The sequence below is a fragment of the Oenanthe melanoleuca genome, chromosome 19 (genome assembly GCF_029582105.1).
Source record: "Oenanthe melanoleuca isolate GR-GAL-2019-014 chromosome 19, OMel1.0, whole genome shotgun sequence".
NCBI lineage: Eukaryota > Metazoa > Chordata > Aves > Passeriformes > Muscicapidae > Oenanthe > Oenanthe melanoleuca.
Window position 1 is genome coordinate 516,062 of NC_079352.1, and position 18,560 is coordinate 534,621.

Consider the following 18,560-nt stretch of genomic DNA (forward strand, 5'->3'; position numbering starts at 1 on the left):
ACAGAGCACCTGCCGAGCACATCCCTGCACCAAGGGGCATCACCACAGGTACAGAGCACCTGCCGAGCACATCCCTGCACCAAGGGGCATCACCACAGGTACAGAGCACCTGCCGAGCACATCCCTGCACCAAGGAGCATCACCCGCAGGTACAGAGCACCTGCCGAGCACATCCCTGCACCAAGGAGCATCACCACAGGTACAGAGCACCTGCCGAGCACATCCCTGCACCAAGGGGCATCACCACAGGTACAGAGCACCTGCCGAGCACATCCCTGCACCAAGGAGCATCACCCGCAGGCACGGAGCACCTGCCGAGCACATCCTGCACCAAGGAGCATCACCCGCAGGTACAGAGCACCTGCCGAGCACATCCCTGCACCAAGGAGCGCCGTGCGAGCACCAAGTGCCACCAGCCCAAAGGCGAGTGTGACCCAACACCTCCGCTCAGCTGCGGGGTTGGGCTCTTTAAGCACACACGGCTCTGACTGCCCCAGCCCGGGAATGTCACAGGTGTGTGCAGGAACAACCACCCAAATTAACCCTTCCCAGGGCACAGGTGCGACGGCTCTGGCACCGGGAGGCAGCTCGGCTCATCCAGACACCTTAGCAATACCTTTCTTATCCCCGATTTCCCCCCCTTCTCTAAAGCTTACAGTTAAGGAAAAAGTCATAAAAACCGAGTACTACGGGTAACACAAGCCGCGGGAAACGAAGCGGGAGCTGATTTCAGCCTCATGCTGCAGCAGCAGCCCCACGAGCGGCATCCGGGAGAAACAGAGCCGGGGCTGTCCGGGAGCAGCATCGCCCCGCCGGGGCACACGAACCCCGCTCCCCGCCGGGGCACACCGCGTCCTGCGGCGGGCAAACCCCGCTCCCCGCCGGGGCACACGAACCCCGCTCCCCGCCGGGGCACACCGTGTCCTGCGGCGGGCAAACCCCGCTCCCCGCCGGGACACACCGCGTCCTGCGGCGGGCAAACCCCGCTCCCCGCCGGGGCCTCAGGGCGGTTCCCCACACGGCGCCCGGTCCGACCCGCGGACCCCGGAGCGCGGGGCTCTGCCCGCCGCACAGCCCCAGGCCCTCAGTCCGCCCTCACCTCCTTCTTCACGTTCCACAGCAGCCTGTCCTTCACGGCGTCCGCCGAGCAGCTCATGTTGGCGGGCCCGGGGCGCTCACAGATCCCGACCCGGGCCCGCCGCCATCTTCACCGCGGCGTGACGTCAGCGGGCGGGGCGGGGACACCGCCCGGCCACGGGGGGGCGCTGTGCGCGGGCAGAGGCGCGAGCGGGACAGGGACACGGGAGACAGAGGGCAGGGGGACAAGGACAGGGACAGAGGGACAGGGACAGAAGGACACGGGGACAGAGGAGACAGAGGGCAGGGGGACAAGGACAGGGATAGAGGGAACGATACAGAAGGACACGGGGACAGAGGAGACAGAGGGCTGAGGGACAAGGACAGGGATAGAGGGACAGAAGGACACGGGGACAGAGGAGACAGAGGGCTGGGGGACAAGGACAGGGATAGAGGGACAGGGACAGAAGGACACGGGGACAGAGGAGACAGAGGGCTGGGGGACAAGGACAGGGATAGAGGGACAGGGACAGAAGGACACGGGGACAGAGGAGACAGAGGGCTGAGGGACAGGGACAGAAGGACACGGGGACAGAGGAGACAGAGGGCTGGGGGACAAGGACAGGGATAGAGGGACAGGGACAGAAGGACACGGGGACAGAGGAGACAGAGAGATGGGGGACAAGGACAGGAGAACAGGGATAGAGGGACAGAGGGGACACGGATAGAAAGACACAGGGACAGGGACAGTGACACATATGCAGCGCTCCGGAGGGACAGCGGGACACAGATCCCCCAGGACACGGATGCCCCGCTCCACTGCCAGTCCCAGTGCGGGAGTTCCAGCCCCAAATTCTCAGTGGGGATCACAAAGGCAACACGGAACCGAAGTCCCAAAGACCAACACCACCAATAAAAAGTTATGATGCTGGAGAAAAAAAATCACAGAAGACAAAATATAACACTTTATTAAAAATTAGTGTTCTATTTCCATTTAATGCACTGATGAAACACTTTAATCAACAGATAATTGACTAATTAATGCATTCACTAGATACTTTGTCTGTAAAACTGACCCTTAAAAGTTAGACATGAAAATAAAACAAATCTCTAAGATTTGAATCTCTAAGAAAATAACTTGATCACAGAATATCAGTTTAAACAAGATCAGCAATCATATTTGCTATCCTCTGGATATAAAATGTCATAGAAATCCAAAAGAATCCTTTACTCTCAATAAACAAATTAAGTGTCAGCCACCCTGTGAGGTAGGGGAGGGTCTTACTATGGTTCCATTGGATGAGAAGTGACAGTGACACAAAACAGAGCCTGCCGTGTGTCCCTAGGGAGGGACAGCAGGACTCACCTGCCAGGCACACCTGAGCTCTCCCACAGCACAGGGGAAGGTGGCTGTGAGCACTGAATGTAAGGATTGTCACAGAACATCCTGATTGTGTAAGGCAGGGGCTGCTGGGCAGACTCATCCAGTACTGCCTGGAGAGAATTCTGTCTGGAAATGAAAAACCTCGAGAACAAAACCACAGCAAGCAATGCCCATTCAGTGACAGCACGGCCCCTCCATCACCCTCCTTGTCCATCACTGATTTTCTGTTCTAAACAAGAAGGGCAAAAGATGAAAGTGACTGGAGTGGAACATTTCAGCAGGGTAAATGTCTCCTTTTGCTCAAAGAACAGAATGTCAAGGTGAAGGTTAACAGGGGCTGTTGTCTTGGTGCTGTGGGAAATAGGGAAAGGAAAACAAAACCAAAACACCAGCTTTTCTCTGCTTCTTTCAGTGTAATAATTCATAAGTTGGATTCATTTCATTAATCAAACCTGTGAGTACAGAAAGCCTCTGGAGTAGCACATCTGACATTCTCTTTCACACACTCCTTCCCATACCTGTCCTCCCCAGAAAAATAAATGCAAAGATGACATTTTTCTGCTTATAACTTCATTTAAGTGCAGTTTTGCAAGGCTATCAGCATCACTTACTCTGTTAACATTAACTACAATAGTAACAAGAAAAAAATAATATAAATCATTTGCCAAGAAACAGAAGTGCCACATGTGTTTTCTAAATGGCATCAGCTTTTGTTACAAGACAGAAAAAGCACAAGATAATAACTTGAAACTATTAAATGCAGCACAAAGACCCCATCACTGCAGCCTCTGCTGGTGCCTTCAAATTAAATAGCATCAGAGGAGGGAAAAAAATTTTAAAAACCCACATCACACTCTAGCAGAATTAGAGAGAAATACCACAAAACTCATGTTGAAACTAATCTCAACAGCTGTATTTTCCCTGGCACAACAGAATAACCAGCTGGAAAACAAAAACTCAGAGAAAGCAGTATAAAAGAGGTTGTTAGGATTATTAGAGACTTCAAGAGGCCTTTCACAAGAAGGCAGGTGCATCCCTGTGCAATGCTGCTTCCTGAATGTGAGGAGAATGAAGTGAATCCTGCCACGCGTACAGGCAAGAAGATCCCCAAAGTCTGTTAGTGTTTTCTTACCAACCCACTATTTCCTTTTCAAAAACCTAAATGAGTGCAAATAATTTTTTGTTCCCTCTCCTGCTTCTATTACGCCCAAACCACCTACATTTCAATTCTCCTTATGATCTCCTTGCATTAATTTGAGATTATTTTCTTGTCAGGTTTTTGCAGTAATTTTCTATAAATCTTGCAGGTAGGTTTGGCACTGGCCAAAGCAGTTCAGGACTGGCCATTGTGGAATCTGGAGCTTTGTGACATGAGTATGACACGGGAACACAAAGGCAGCTGTGGAACACATCCAACATATCCCTGGCTCCCAGAGGGCAGCCAGCAGGAACAACCATGGATGACAGTGGCAAAGCTGCTACCTACAGCCCAAACGTACAAGCAAATGTTTAAAAATACAATAATGGCTTTTCATACGCAACTTGAAACCGTTTCCAGAAATTTTTCAGAAATTTCCATTTGCAGAGCAGACTTGACTCCCACCTCTTGAAGTGCCCTGTACAATCAGCACCCAGCCAAACACTCGAAATAAAAGTGATTATTTCAGTTTAAAATCCAGCTTAAGCAACCTATCTCCTGTGCCCAAAGCCTCTTGCAGTTCCATGCTAGAACTATAATTTCACAATTGTTTCTCTTCTTCAACTTCTACACTCTAGAGGGAATTCAGGACACAGAACTTGAATTCACATGTTCTAGCTTTAGAAAACACTGTTTGGCCTGTATTTCTCCAGCTACTGATATCTTTCCCCTGCTGCTTGAGAAATTTAACAGTGAATAGCATTTCTAGGCCATGGGAGGAAACTAATGTAAAACCAATTCTCCAGATTGCCCTTGTTTATATAAACAGGATTTCACTGTGACAAGCTTCAACAGGGCAACACTGCCACAATCTGCTCAGGTTTGCTCACTTCAGGCTTCTTGCTTCACCAAAACTATTGCCCCTCTCCCAGGACAAGTCATTACATCAGAGGTTTCCATATTTCACATGGGAAGGCTGATGACTCGATTCTCACCACTTTGGAAGAGCTTGCCTGGGAATCAATGAGTTTTAAAGCCACTCTCCTGGAACACAAACCTTTGCAGGTTCTGGGGACAGGGGTGGGAGAGCACAGGTGCAGCTGACTGGCCAGCTCAGTGTTCCTCTGGGGGTTATCCCCTGTAGTGTCTGCCAAGAGCAGCCACATTCCAGTTCTCTCTTCAGTCTTTTGATTTAGTAACTGGAAGTTCCATTATACAAAGCCCTGAAAGGGGAGCAGTCTGGAAAGAGCTTTTCAATCCACACCACCTCAGTCAGGAAGAGCAGCGCTGCTCATAGCAAGGGGGGAACTGGCAAATGATTACATAGGAAAGAGCAACCACAAACTGAGAACCAGTGTTCCAAATCCTCCCTCCTCAGCAGGAAGAGGGGTCAGACTGCAGGTAAAGCACAAGGTGCACAGCTCAGTTCTCCACACCTTTAGTGCAGCTTTGTGCACACAAATCCCTGTTTGCTTCTCGGGGGAGCCAAGGTGCCTGGTGAAGATGGATGGGCAGAGTGCAGGGATCCCTCCCTGCTGTGCAAGGACGTGGAGGTGAGCTGAGCTGCAGGGACAGGCCAGTGGCTGAGCTGCAGGGACAGCACAGAGGCCGAGCTGAGCTGCAGGGCCAGCCCAGCGGCCGAGTGCAGCGCAGGCTAGTGGCCGAGCTGGCGGTCGTCGTAGGTGCTGTACCTCTTGACGTGGATGCGGCGCACGCGGTCGCGCAGCTCGAAGCCCTCGTCGTCCTCGCTGTGCGAGGCCTGGCTGCGGCTGCGGCTCGTGGCCTCCAGCAGGGAGTTGTCTGGGACTCGGGGTGTCTCGTACAGCAACACATTCAGTGTTTCCTCATAAATCCGGGCCTCGGGGAACTCAACCTACGAAACACAGTGCACATCCTGCTCCTCATCCATCCAGGGCAACAGCTGAACACACACTGCATGTGGAAAGGTACTGAGCCACAAACCCACACGTTTAAAGAGTAAAACATTTCTCATAGAGGGTTACTCCCAGCACCAGGTCACCTCCCTCACCTAATCTTTTAGACTGCTCTAGAAGGGAATACAGTATCTCCAGTTCTTACCATTGGACCCTCAGCTGCGCCACTGCAACTCAGAAGTAACTCCAGAAGTCAGAGAAGCTCTGCAGACTCCCCAAGCTAACCACGACCATTCCTAACCGTAGCACAGCGGGGGAGGCTCCATTACCTTGGTTTGCTTCTTCTCCGTGGCGTAGACGATGGAGGTGCAGCACACCTCGGCCAGCTTGCGGCCCTGCCCGTAGAAGGACCAGCAGCAGATCTCGTCCCCGATCACGTCCTTGATGAACAGCACTCTGCCGTTGAAGCGCAGCGACAGCTTGTCAAACAGCTCGATGTTCTTCAGCAGGTTGTCATCAGAGTTACTGAAACACAGCAACAAAAGCACCAACAGGGCTTTCCAGCAGCCATCTCTGCCTGCTCTGCCAGCTCTCAGCACCGATCCGACTGCAGAATACAAACAGGCAGTGACTCACTGCCACATGCTGCCAAGGAAAGAGGGGTAACAGCCCGTTTCAGGTACAAACACACTGCTCTGACCCCAGGAGCAAACACACCAGCCTTGACAGGTCAGCTTACACAATGAATAAGGACAGCACCATGTCCCAAACCATTACATCAAAGCCCACTGTAGTTCTCTGGCCTGATGACAGCAGAAGTCCAGAGTCAGTTGGTGTGTGCTGGAAGGGCCACGTGTGCATCCTGCACACTACAGACATGCTGCCAGGATGAACACACTATTTTAAAACTAAGTTTTATTGACCAACATGCAATGGAGGGCCTTAATTACTTTACAAAGCAAGACACAGTTGTCAAAACCCAAAACAAACCAAAAGAAGCCAAGTTAGACCATCCATCATCACCTTCCACTCCCATAGTCAAAGAGAAATTTTCCCACTAAAGTGAGGGGAAAAAAGAAGCGACATACCTGGTATAGGAATATTTATTGTTGCTTCTATTATACAGCAGTTTAACAACAGGCTGTTGGGAGTGAGAGAAAAGAAGAAAACGTAAGTTCTGTGTTTTTCAACACATTCAGCATAAATCCACAGTTGATAAGAGCAGTTACTTTCATTGATGACTCTATCAGTCTCTCCTCTTCTTTTGGGGAGGTGATAATAGGGATGCTGCAGACAGGTTCATACAAGTCTTTTTTGTCCTGTTTTAACAAAAGAAGAAGGAGGGGAAATAAGAGAGAAATGCTAAAGTTGATATTGCTGCTGCTGCCTCCTTCAGCCTTGTTCCCAAATGCTGTGAGGCACCCAGACTAGACCTTGTCCACACCACAGCTGAGGACATCCAGCTGCATCCCAGTATTTCAATTACTGCTGCCTTCTGGGGATAAGAATTCTCTGCTGTGATTCTGAGTTGCAGATCAAGGTAAGCTCTCTGGTTACTGTAGCAACTCAAAGCTTTCCCTGTGCATCACAGCATGCGGGAATTTCAGCCCCAAAATCTGGGAATTCCAGCCCCAAAATCTGGGAAGTGTGGTCCCAAAACTCTGGTTCTTCCAAGCTTTGAAGTCTTAGAATTCCAACCCAAAAATTCTGGGAATTTCAGCCCCAAAATCCTGGGAATTTTATGGCCCAAACCACTGAAATTCTTGCCCCAAAAACCCAAGAATCCCAAGCTTAGAACTCTCAGAATTTCAGCCTGAAAATCTTGGGAATTTTAGCCCCAAAATCCTGGGAATTTCAGCGCCAAAACTCTGGGAATTTTAGACCAAAAATCCTTGGAATTTTAAGACCCAAACCCTCCTTTCTTGAAGAAAAGGATAGAAGGAGTCTGCAGTAGTTTTCATCAACTCAAAGCACTGCACAGAAGTGCATCAGCCACCATGAACTGAACAGGAGATGGCAGAACAGGATGTCACCTCAGGACACAGGGCAAAAACTAAGCCTGGGCTGGACAGGCTGTGTCCCCAGATCCCTCACCATCTATTTACTAAATCATATTTTAAAAATACCTTCTGCACCTCAGACTTGCTGCCATCTCTACGGCCATGAAATAATCACTCAAGTTGTCTTAAGTAAATTTTATAAGCAAAGCACCCATGAAACACTTTGAGGCTATTTCTGTTCTTACCTGCAGGGCTGCTTGGCACATGTCCACCAAGCCCTGGATGAGATAGTATTTGGCTTCTGCCATCAATGCCTTGATCTCCTGCCTGTGTTTTGGAAGTGCAATCGTGTCATCTCTGAGATAGTTTAGAATTGTTCCAAAGTGCTTCCCACAACGGTCTATAAGGATCCAGCCTGAAAAATAACCAACACATTTCACTCACCTCAACACCAGAGGCTAGAAAAAACCCCCTGGAGAGGTTAAACAACCCTGAGGTTTCCTGATACTGCTCAGGACATTCTCCCATGTCACCCAGTGCAAGTCATTGACTTTGAGCGAACTGAAGCTGGTTCCAGAACAGAACCTGACAGTGGAGCCCCTCTGGAACTGCCCAGATGTTCCCACTGCTTTCCAGCACCCTAAAATTAAAGCCCCAAGCTAAAAGCACTCAGCTTCCAGCACAGGAACCCAGCTGCAGTGCTACACTGTGATGCTGGACAGTCAGAAACTTCTGACAGGCAAGGAAGAGAGAATTACTACAAGACAGAATCCACCAATGTTTGCAACAAGTAGATTTGGGTAAGTTCTGTGGCCTAACAAGGAGGATTTGGCAAGTCTCCAAACACATCTGCTGCTGCTGTTTGGAGTTAAAAAGAGAGAGAAATGTTCTGAAGATGCTAAAAGCCCAGAAAACTCAGTGTGGGAAAAAAGCTGTTCTTTGGGAGCAAGGAACAGGACAGACAGACCAGGAGGAAGCACAGAGGGGGATGAAGCAGAGGAAACAGTAGCAAACAGACAAATTCTTGCAATTTTACAAAATCCCTGAAGTCACATTCCCTAAGGAAACAGGATGTCTGATTGCTGCCAAAGAACAGCAGTGTAGGATGCACGCACAAGGCTCAGTACAGTGCCAAACCCCCTCCTATAATGTGGAAGGCAGGAAAAATGTTTGGAATCTCACTACAGAAAATAACCTAGGACGTTTACTAGGAAAATAAGCTAAACCCCTGCTGGACTCATCAGAACATGACTCTTGTTTTCCATTCAGGCCGAGGCTCTCACACAAAACTGCCTGTTGTGCTCTCTGTAATGTATGAGGGATTTAAAATATCCTGTGTCCAGATGGAGGTGACACACTGCCTCACCGATCCCTAAACACTGTTATGGCACCACGAGCCATGACTGAAACATGCTGCTCAGGAGAAGGGGGAAATAAAAGATTTTTCAACAAAGCAAGGCAGGCTGTTATGAGCCTCAGAGCTGAAAACTGCACGTCCCTCCCAACGTGCGTGGTTCGGATAATGCCACTGCTTGATGTGGCAGAAATGACAACCCACAGACTGTCTGTTCAGTCTTTACAGCACCAGCAACAATCTGCTCACCAGCTGTGAGGGCAGGAAAGAAAGTCCTTCCCCAGCTCATATGAGTAACAAAAACAGGTATTTCTACAAAGCCAAAGGATTGCTAGCACCAACAGGACTTGGCTGCTGAATGTTCCAAGTTATTTTTGGCCTATATCATCCTCTACAACCTTAACCGAGTCAACCACCACCAAAGCCCAGCTGTTTTACAAAACTGTCAACAATGAAAGCGTTCCCTTACCTTCCTTGTCGGTGAGCACCTCCATCCTGCCGCTGAACATGGCCTTGAGCATGGTGTCGTGCCTGGTGAGCACCTGCACCGTGGTGTAGTACAGCGAGCCGCCGACGTTGAGCCGCACGTACTTGTTCCCCAGGCTGCCCCCCTTGAGCCCGCTGGCCCTGGGCTTGTGGCCCGCGGCCGGGCACAGGGCACTGCCCAGGCACGTGTCCCCAGACATGTCCTTCTGGAGGTAGATGACCACCCTGCAGCGCGTGGGCCGGGCCAGCCCCGCCGTGGTGCCGCCGTCACGCCTCAGCGGGCCAGGACTGCGGGGCAGGGGCTGGCATCACCTGGGGGTCAGCACGGCACAGGGGCTGGCATCACCTGGGGGTCAGCATGGTACAGGGATCAGCATGGTACAGGGGCTGGCATCACCTGGGGGTCAGCATCACCTGGGGGTCAGCATGGTACAGGGATCAGCACGGCACAGGGGCTGGCATCAGCTGGGGGTCAGCACGGCACAGGGGCTGGCATCACCTGGGGGTCAGCATCACCTGGGGGTCAGCATGGTACAGGGATCAGCACGGCACAGGGGCTGGCATCAGCTGGGGGTCAGCACGGCACAGGGGCTGGCATCACCTGGGGGTCAGCACGGCATAGGGGTCAGCATGGTACAGGGGCCAGCATCACCTGGGGGTCAGCACAGCACAGGGGTCAGCATCACCTGGGGGTCAGCATCACCTAGGGGTCAGCACGGCACAGGGGCCAGCATGGTACAGGGGCCAGCATCACCTGGGAGTCAGCACGGCACAGGGGCTGGCATCACCTGGGGGTCAGCACGGCACAGGGGTCAGCATGGTACAGGGGCCAGCACAGCCACTCCACACACAGACGTGGACGTCACCCTGCGGAAGAGACACTTCCTAAGGACACAGCTACACACATCCTGACCAAACACGATTTAGCTGTTTTTCAGGCAGTTCATGCAGCTAAAACTATCGCTACGTCACATTTGAGGCACGTGAAGCTCTGCCAACTTCCTGTTATTGTACCTCCAGCCAGCACTGCAAACACCACACAGCGCTGAGGGCCCGGCTCAAACGCTGCTGGAACTCGGCTCCCCCTTGGCTTCCCAAAAGAACCCAACTCTTCGGGTCCAGCTGAAGCGCTCTGGAAGAGCTTCCTGCCCTTCCTGGCTTTTAACTGGAGACACAATTTTAGCCCCAAAACCCCAGGAATTCTGGCCCCAAAAACCTGGGGATTCTAAGCTTAGAACTCTCAGAATTTCAGCCTAAAAATCTTGGGAATTTTAGGCCCACAATTCTGGGAATTTCAGCCACAAAACTCTGAGAATTTCAGCCCCCAAATCCTTGGAATTTTGAGACCCAAACCCTGGGAATTCCTGCCCTAAAACCCCAGGGATTCTGGCCCTGAAAAGCTGGGAATTTTGGCCTCAAAATCCTGGAATACTCAGCCCTGAACCCTGGGAATTCTAGCCCCAAAATCTGGGACATCAAAGCTTTGAAGTCTTAGAATTCCAACCCAAAAGTTTTTGGAATTTCAGCCCCAAAATCCTGGGAATTTTAAGCTCCAAAATGGGGGGGACACAAATGCCCCTTCAAATGCCTCAACACTGAAAAGACGGATCACAAGGTTCTATTTTCTGGTCACTCCTGTCATTCAAAACTCCCTTTTATCCATCCTGGAGCCCTGACCAGCAAACGCAATTCTAATTTGAAAAGAAAATAAACAAAACTCCCCACCACGTACACCACTGGTCACTGATGTCTTGCCTTGCTTTAAACACTCAAAAATCTCCTTTCTAGAAGAGTGGACGGAACCTGTGAGGAGACAGGAGTGCAGCCTGTCCAAGCGAGCCCCTCACAAGAGTTCGCGGTCAGCTCCGTCCCCCCAGGCAGCTCCTCACTGCTCTGACCCAACAACGAACCAAACACCAGCAAAGAAGCGAAACCGCCTGCCCAGGCAGGTCACTGAGGAGCTGAGAGGCCTCTGCTGCAAACACCCACGAGATCTTTAATTACCCCTTTTGACACCACCGAAAATCCCCCACATCCCTTCCCGTCCCTTCCTTCCTGCCCCGTGTGGGAGGCTGCGGAACAACGGCCCCAAACGGGGCCCGGCCTGCTCGGTACCGCCGGGAAAAGGAGCGGCTCGGGGAGAACGGGAACCGGGAACCGGCCCCGAACGGGGCCCGGCCTGCTCGGCACCGCCGGGAAAAGGAGCGGCTCGGGGAGAACGGGAACCGGGAACCGGCCCCGAACGGGAACCGGCCTGCTCGGCACCGCCGGGAAAAGGAGCGGCTCGGGGAGAGCCTGAGGGTACCGCGGGAGAACGGGAACCGGCCCCGCACCCCGCAGAGCGACCCGGCCTGCCCAGCACCACCGGGAAAAGGAGCGGCCAGAGCGGCTCGGGGGATCCTGAGGGTACCGGGGGAGAACGGGAACGGCGCCGGACGGGGGCCTGGCCCCGCGGGGGTCACACGGAGCGGCCCGCAGGCCCTGCCCCGGCCCCCGGGACAGGCTCCGTCCGCCCCGGCCCCGCTCACAGCCCCGCACACCGCCCGGCCTCACCCACCTACTCACCCACCCCCTCAGTCAGTCACTCACCCGCCGCCGCAGCCGCCCCTCAGCCCGGCCCGCCCGGGAAGCGCCGGCCCGGAAGAGTTTCCGCGGCTCCCGGCGGGCTCAGCGCTGCCGGAGGCGGAGCCGAGCCGGGCCGGGCCGGGCGGGGTCGGGGCAGCCGGAACCCGGCAGTGCCGGGAGAGACCCGGGCCAGTGCCCCTGAGCCCGGGCATGGCGCAGGCGGCGCTGGGCGCGGCGGGGCTGCACTTCGACGAGCTGAACAAGCTGCGGGTGCTGGAGCCCGAGGTGGCGGCGCAGACGGCGCAGCTCCGCGAGGAGTGCCGGGCCTTCGTGGACAGTGAGTGCCGCGGGCCGGGCCGGGCCGGGCTCCCCGCACCTCGGGCCGGGCCGGGCCGGGCTCCCGCACCTCGGGCCTCCTCTCCTCTGATTAACGAAAGCCCAAAGCTTAGAGCTTAAAGCTTAGTGGCTGTTGGCAGTAAACTCTAAGCGTACAGCTGCATGTAAAACTATACAAAACAGGAGCGTTAGATCTCTTTAGGGCTGTTCTGGGTATCACTTGACAATTTTTTTTTCTTTACAGAAACAGCAGAATTTCAGAAAATAGTGGGCAGCTTGATTGAGCTCGTTGACCAACTGGCCAAAGCTGCAGAAAATGAGAAGATGAAGGTACTGTGCAGTTAATGCCTGGCTTCTCCTGTGTGCTGTCTTGTGTGGGGCCTCTCTATCCCTCCCTCTTTTTACAGCAGAAGCAATGATTGATTCTCTGTCAGCATCCTGCTGGCATTTCCCTGGGATTAACTGAGCCTTTTAAATTGATATTAATGATAACATTAATCAATACTTATGAATTAATTAAGCTGATGACAGTGTCACATTAGTTCCACATGTACCAGTCCTGGTCTCCCTGCTCATCTATATTTCTGCGCAGAAAAAGAATGTGTGGTTTTTAATCACTCTGTCTTGGTAGAACTTGTCCTCCAGAGGCAAGAGAGACCTCTGGTACTCTGACCTTGTCTGGCTGCAGGACCAGTGCCCAGTTTGTGTGTGCAGGATTCCCTGACTTTGTTCCTGGAGTCTGGGGGAGGTTTCGCCCTGCCCAGCCCCTCAGGAGCACAGCAGCACCTCACCTTAGTGCTGGCAAGGCTGAAATGCCTCACAGTCAGCCTGCTGGGAGGGAAAGGGGCTGAAGGAGTGAACCAAGACCCTGCACACATCCCTGCCCTGTCCTGCCAGGCCATCGGGGCACGGAACCTGCTCAAGTCAATCGCAAAGCAGAGAGAGGCTCAGGAGCAGCAGCTCCAGGCTTTGATAGCTGAGAAGAAGATGCAGCTGGAAAGGTGAGCTTTGTTTTGTGTTGAGTGCTTTGGGGTGTTGTGCAGGTTGGGAAGGCTCAGAGGGCTGAGTGCCTGTGCTGTGGGAGCTTTGGCTGGCTCAGACAGCCCCACCTGCATCAAAGGTGTGTCCTGGGCAGAGCAACAGGAACGATGCCACAGGCCTGGAGTTACCTTCAAGCCCTGCAGTGAACCAAAGAAGGTTCATCTCTGAGGATTTCAGGGCTGAACTAGGGCAGTGCAGAACTCAGACACCTGCAACAGTCTCGTGTCTGGCTGATAAAGGCCCTGTAGAGCTGCCCAGTGTAACTCAGGCAGCTGCTGCTCACAGGTGACTCACACAGGTAGCCCAGCTCCTCACACAGCTTGCCCAGCCCCCTCCCACCTGCTGGGGGGCTGCCCTGACCCTCCTCACACAGGTGGGGGTCCTGGACCCCCCGTTTTGTCCTGCAGGTACCGGATCGAGTACGAGACTCTCTGCAAAATCGAAGCGGACCAGAACGAATTCATCGACCAGTTCATTTTCCAGAAATAGAGGATTTTAAGATAAAAACCAACTCACATGGAAACTTGACCATTCCAGAATCTTGAGAATTTCAGAAATATGCAATTCCCACCGTGCAGGAGTGCAGGTGGTTTGTACAAGGGAGGGGCTGTACCTCGGTACTGTGGCAATAAGGAGGGCTGAGAGCTCACAGCTGCACAGACTGTTCTGGCCTTTGATTTTATACCAGTTTTGTACAGTCAGTAGTTCCAATTCAAATTACAGTTGAATTAATGCTACTGGTGCTTTGTTGTGTCTCTTTTTGAACTCTACAGCTCTTTCACAGAAATCAGAAAATAAATTATTGTCCTCAGACTGTCTGGCTGTACCAGAATTAGTTGCTCTGCTCTGTTATTTTTCAGTGTAGGGGTTTACAAGCAACAGTATTGGATTTATATTGCCTATGTTACTTTTTTTACAGAATTAGAAAAGACAGAAATGTATGATTTCCAGAATGGATCAATTACAGACACAAAAAAGCAGAAACTACATGAGAATTAAGAACTTTGAACTGTTCCTGAGGAATATCCATTCAGGACTGTCGTAATATGGGAGCTGAATCATTATTAGGATGGAGCACCAGACTGATGAGGGAAACCATTCCAAGTGTCAGTGACACCAGGAGTGCACAAACTACTTATATACTACAAACACAAGCCTCATGTTCAAAAAGCATTTTCTGTATGTCTTTAGCACTTCAGTATGGAAATGTTGCCCTTTCCAAAGCCTGGGGAAGGCTTCAGCTTTACACAGTGAAGTCTAAATTGTACCAGCAGAGCCTGAGCAGCTTCACAGGGCTGTCACCTCACCAGGCTCCAGATCAAACCAGCCCCAACCACAGAACTTCTGTAGTTGTAACTTATGCATGGATCTACTCTGTGAACTCTCCACCACCTCGTGGTCACTGTAAGTTCCTTCAGCCATTCCCTGAAGAAGACTGAATGCAGTTTAATGCGTTTAGTTATTTATTTCCATACCAGAAGTGATTTTAGGGACAAAAGAAATTTCCAGCTCCTTGGTTACAATTCCTGAAGTACTTCAGAATCCTCTAGGCAGTACTCCAGGTTGTCAAGGGTAACTTTAAGCATTCATAAACCCAGATTTTGGCACACATTTATCATTGATCAGACATTTATAATAAATCAAAATGAAGCAGAGCAAAGGCAGTGGAAATTTTAAAGGAAGGGGCAAGGAAGTTAAGAATCACAATATGATTTTAAATGCTTCAGAAGATCAGCTCTGCAAATCTGTGTGTAATAGGTTGGGCACTCTTCAGAATATGTGGTTGGAAGACAAATTTCCTACTTGAGTGGTTTCCAAACAGTCATCTTGGAAAAAGGGGCCCTGGAAGAACAGTATCAGCTGCAGAGTGTGAGTGTGTGTGTGTCCCCTCGCAGAGTTATACATCAAGGGGTTAAAAGTCCATTTTCCTGGGAGAGAGGCCCTGCCCAGAGCCGACCCCAGGCTGGCCCAGGCCCCTGCCAGAGCTGTGTGTGGTGGCAGCAGGGCTGTGCACTCCAAGCAATTCCATTTTTCCTTGCAGCAGCCGGTGCTCTGGGAAGAGCTGCAGCCAACTCGAGGGAGACGTTTGTCCCAGAGGACTCCAGCAGCTCAGGGTCAGAACCAAATGCAGCCCAGGTGTGTGTGTGCCACCTCCAGAGCCACCTACTTCCTTTTCCTCTTCTCCACGTGTTTGTAGTGGGGGTTGCAGAGCATGGTGAAGAGCAGCAGCAGCGGGATCAGCAGGTAGGGCAGGTAGATGGAGAGCAGCAGCAGGCGCTCGCGCAGCGTCTGGGGGCCCCCCTGCTCCGACCTGGAGAAGTCGTGGAACAGGATGTGGGCCAGGATGGCAAACAGAGTGGTGGCCACGTGGGTGGAGTAGATAATGGCAGGAGTCCTGATCCATCTGCAGCCACCTGTACAGAAGCAAAAAGGAAACACTATTTAAGTATTTTGAAGCAACCAGAATTCCGAGGCTTGTGACAGAACACTGACTGCTGCCTCTGCCAGGGTAAGCCATCACTGAGATGGAGAGGGGAGCAGAAAAAACCCTCAGTACTAGTAGAAACCAAGGAAATTTCTCTCCCCTGATGGCAATTTAGAGCGAAGGGGTGATCCTGAAAGTTCTAAAGTAACAAAATCAGTACATAGGCTTGACCCAGACCTTTAGCTGCCCTGGAAATTAGCCAGATGTCAAAGATCAAATGGCTGCACCTGCCCAGGGCTTCTAGCTACAAGGTTTTGTTTCTGAAAAACTTTATTCTGTGCTGCTTTCTCAGGTAGAACATTCGTGCAGGCCTTAGGAGCCCAGCCCTGCACAGAACATCCCTCAAACCCCCCACTCTGATACAATAACGTTCTCTGCTGCAGCAGCAGCAGGTGTCCTGCAGAAATGCCCCCAGGACACGGCCTCAGCCTGGTTCCCCACCTTTCAGGAAGGCGTAGGCAGCGATGGGGAAGAAGGGCAGCTGGAGAAAGGCTTCGCAGTAGATGAACGCCTTGAACCACTCTGGGGGCTGCAGCATCATGGGGTCCCTGAAGGCAGTTGCATACTGCTGCAACAGGTCTGTCAGCTGAAAAAGCCCAAAACAACAGTCAGCCCTGAGCATCCACCACGGCAGAGCAAAGCCCGTGATTCTCGATGGGATGGAGCCACCAGGTGTGGGGTGTGAGCCCCTGGTGCTGAGCAGGGCTGGGGGCTCCCTCCTGGGGCTGCTGCAGGGAACAGCTCAGCACCAGGATTTGGGCTCACTCAACACAATTAGTTCCCCTGACAGAAATGTAAACTCCAGCATGGCTTTATGCTGGACTTTGAACTGAGAGATAGGCATTGAGATCTGCTGGTTAACTATTAATTGAGAATTGTTCCTATATTGGAGCAATTCTATAGGCAATTCCGATGACAAAAACCAAATCAGTTGTAAAACTCAAACAGGAGGTGACAGCTGACAGCACCCTGATGATGAGGGCTGAACTAATTATCTGCCACCCGTTATTTTAATTGATTTTATGATGTTCATTGTCTTCCATTATTTTGTTCAAAACCCAGCAAATCCAGCAAAAATTACGAATAAATTCGGCCGCTGGCATGCCTTCTGCAGCAGCAACAATTCCCTGTTGGGTTTTTGGCAGGGATTTGAGGAGAACTCGGGATGGGGAATGGCCGGGCCCGCAGCAGCCACGGCCGGCGCACGTGGCGCGGGCCCCGCGCTGCAGCAGGGACACGGACACGGCAGGGCAAGGATGTCCCGGGACAGCGTGAGCCACAGGAACACCCGCACCGCTCCCGGGGCCTCCCTGGCGCGGGGCACACGGAGCGGCCGCCACGGCCCCGGCCCCGGCCCGGCTTCGGCAGCGGCACAGCCACAGCCGCGAACGCGGATCAAGCACCCCTCTCCCATCCCATCCCCATTCCCGTTCCCGTTCCGGCTCCCGCTCCTCCCCAATGAATGACCCGGCTGTGACTCATCCCGCGGGCACCAGCCCCGCTTCCCTCCCAGACGCTCTTCACACGTTCGCCGCAGTTCCTCTCCCCTCCCGATGTCCCCACACACGCGATTCGGCGAAGGCCGCCCCCGGACCCCTCAAACCGGCGGATGCCCCGCACGCATCCGCGGAATCCCGAGCCCCGGCCCCACTCACGGCCCGCGGCGCGATCCCGGCGGGCAGCAGCGGCTGCAGGTCGATGAGCGCCGTGATCGGGATGTGCGAGAGGAAATAGAGGGCGAAGAGCCGCTCCCGCCACCGCGGAGCCGCCGCCATCGCCAGCGCTGGTCCCGCCCCCGCGCAGGCCCCGCCCCGCCGCGCCCAGAGCGGCCACGTCCCGCGGCGCCGGCCCCGCCCCCGGCCACACCCTGCACTGGCCCCGCCCCACGCCGTGCCTCGACTCCGCCCTTGGCCACACCCTGCCCTGGCCCCGCCCCCGCAGATCGGCTTTGTCCCCTCTGTCCCGAGCTCCGGCTGCCCCGGTACCGAGCGGTTCTGGCCGTGCAGGGCTCGGCTGTCCCGGTACCGAGCGGGCCCGGCCGTGCAGGGCTCGGCTGTCCCGGTACCGAGCGGGGCTGTGGCGGTCCCGGTACCAAGCAGGACTTTGACTGTCCCGGTACCGAGCAGGGCTCGGCTGTCCCGGTACCGTGCGGGGCTGTGGCTGTCCCGGTACCGAGCAGGGCTGTGGCTGTCCCGGTACCGAGCAGGTTCGGCTGTCCCGGTACCGTGCGGGGCTGTGGCTGTCCCGGTACCGAGCGGGGCTGTGGCTGTCCCGGTACCGAGCAGGTTCGGCTGTCCCGGTACCGAGCGGGGCTCTGGCTGTCCCGGTACCGTGCGGGGCTCTGGCTGTCCCGGTACCGAGCAGGCTCTGGCTGTCCCGGTACCGAGCAGGGCTGTGGCTGTCCCGGTACCGTGCGGGGCTGTGGCTGTCCCGGTACCGAGCAGGGCTGTGGCTGTCCCGGTACCGAGCGAGGCTGTGGCTGTCCCGGTACCGAGCGGGGCTCTGGCTGTCCCGGTACCGAGCGGGGCTCTGGCTGTCCCGGTACCGAGCAGGTTCGGCTGTCCCGGTACCGAGCGGGGCTCTGGCTGTCCCGGTACCGAGCAGGTTCGGCTGTCCCGGTACCGAGCAGGTTCGGCTGTCCCGGTACCGTGCAGGGCTGTGGCTGTCCCGGTACCGAGCAGGGCTCTGGCTGTCCCGGTACCGAGCGGGGCTGTGGCTGTCCCGGTACCGAGCAGGGCTGTGGCTGTCCCGGTACCGAGCGGGGCTCTGGCTGTCCCGGTACCGAGCAGGTTCGGCTGTCCCGGTACCGAGCAGGTTCGG

General features: G+C 53.7%; 4 protein-coding genes across 15 annotated transcripts in view; 1 reads left to right on the top strand and 3 right to left on the bottom strand.

Annotated features, from left to right (window-relative positions):
- The window catches only part of SGSM2 (small G protein signaling modulator 2), a 43,803-nt gene extending 42,560 nt beyond the window's left edge, over window positions 1-1,243 (bottom strand). For 5 of the 8 annotated variants that reach the window (XM_056506740.1, XM_056506736.1, XM_056506734.1 and 2 more), the window contains exon 1: window positions 1,100-1,235. In XM_056506740.1, the coding sequence (XP_056362715.1) occupies window positions 1,100-1,156 (57 nt within the window). In that variant the 5' untranslated portion in view covers window positions 1,157-1,235. Of the gene's footprint in view, window positions 1-1,099 lie in introns of all 8 variants that reach the window. The other 3 variants (XM_056506738.1, XM_056506739.1, XM_056506733.1) reach the window with 1 other exon arrangement.
- A 776-nt stretch (window positions 1,244-2,019) lies between these two features.
- On the bottom strand, window positions 2,020-11,993 carry TNFAIP1 (TNF alpha induced protein 1). Of its 5 annotated transcripts, XM_056506424.1 has the most exons (9): window positions 11,903-11,993; window positions 10,017-10,180; window positions 9,830-9,914; window positions 9,297-9,659; window positions 7,719-7,888; window positions 6,703-6,792; window positions 6,562-6,614; window positions 5,803-5,998; window positions 2,020-5,472 (listed from the first exon to the last, which is right to left on the bottom strand). In XM_056506424.1, exons 4-9 carry the CDS (start codon window positions 9,511-9,513, stop codon window positions 5,254-5,256), a joined length of 945 nt encoding a protein of 314 aa, XP_056362399.1. In that variant the 5' UTR covers window positions 9,514-9,659; window positions 9,830-9,914; window positions 10,017-10,180; window positions 11,903-11,993; the 3' UTR covers window positions 2,020-5,253. The 5 variants fall into 5 exon arrangements, with proteins under 5 accessions (XP_056362399.1, XP_056362401.1, XP_056362398.1 ...); XM_056506426.1 differs by lacking the exon at window positions 9,830-9,914 and having other exon boundaries at window positions 10,068-10,180; XM_056506423.1 differs by lacking the exon at window positions 9,830-9,914 and having other exon boundaries at window positions 10,000-10,180.
- Window positions 11,994-12,014: 21 nt separating this feature from the next.
- IFT20 (intraflagellar transport 20) lies at window positions 12,015-14,066 on the top strand. Its single transcript, XM_056506430.1, has 4 exons — window positions 12,015-12,215; window positions 12,459-12,544; window positions 13,112-13,215; window positions 13,663-14,066. The coding sequence occupies exons 1-4, from the start codon at window positions 12,089-12,091 to the stop codon at window positions 13,742-13,744; spliced, it is 399 nt and encodes a 132-aa protein (XP_056362405.1). The 5' UTR covers window positions 12,015-12,088; the 3' UTR covers window positions 13,745-14,066.
- Window positions 14,067-14,700: 634 nt separating this feature from the next.
- TMEM97 (transmembrane protein 97) lies at window positions 14,701-17,557 on the bottom strand. The gene is made up of 3 exons (XM_056506429.1): window positions 17,396-17,557; window positions 16,182-16,326; window positions 14,701-15,669 (listed from the first exon to the last, which is right to left on the bottom strand). The coding sequence occupies exons 1-3, from the start codon at window positions 17,513-17,515 to the stop codon at window positions 15,419-15,421; spliced, it is 516 nt and encodes a 171-aa protein (XP_056362404.1). The 5' UTR covers window positions 17,516-17,557; the 3' UTR covers window positions 14,701-15,418.
- Between the last annotated feature and the right edge of the window lie 1,003 nt (window positions 17,558-18,560).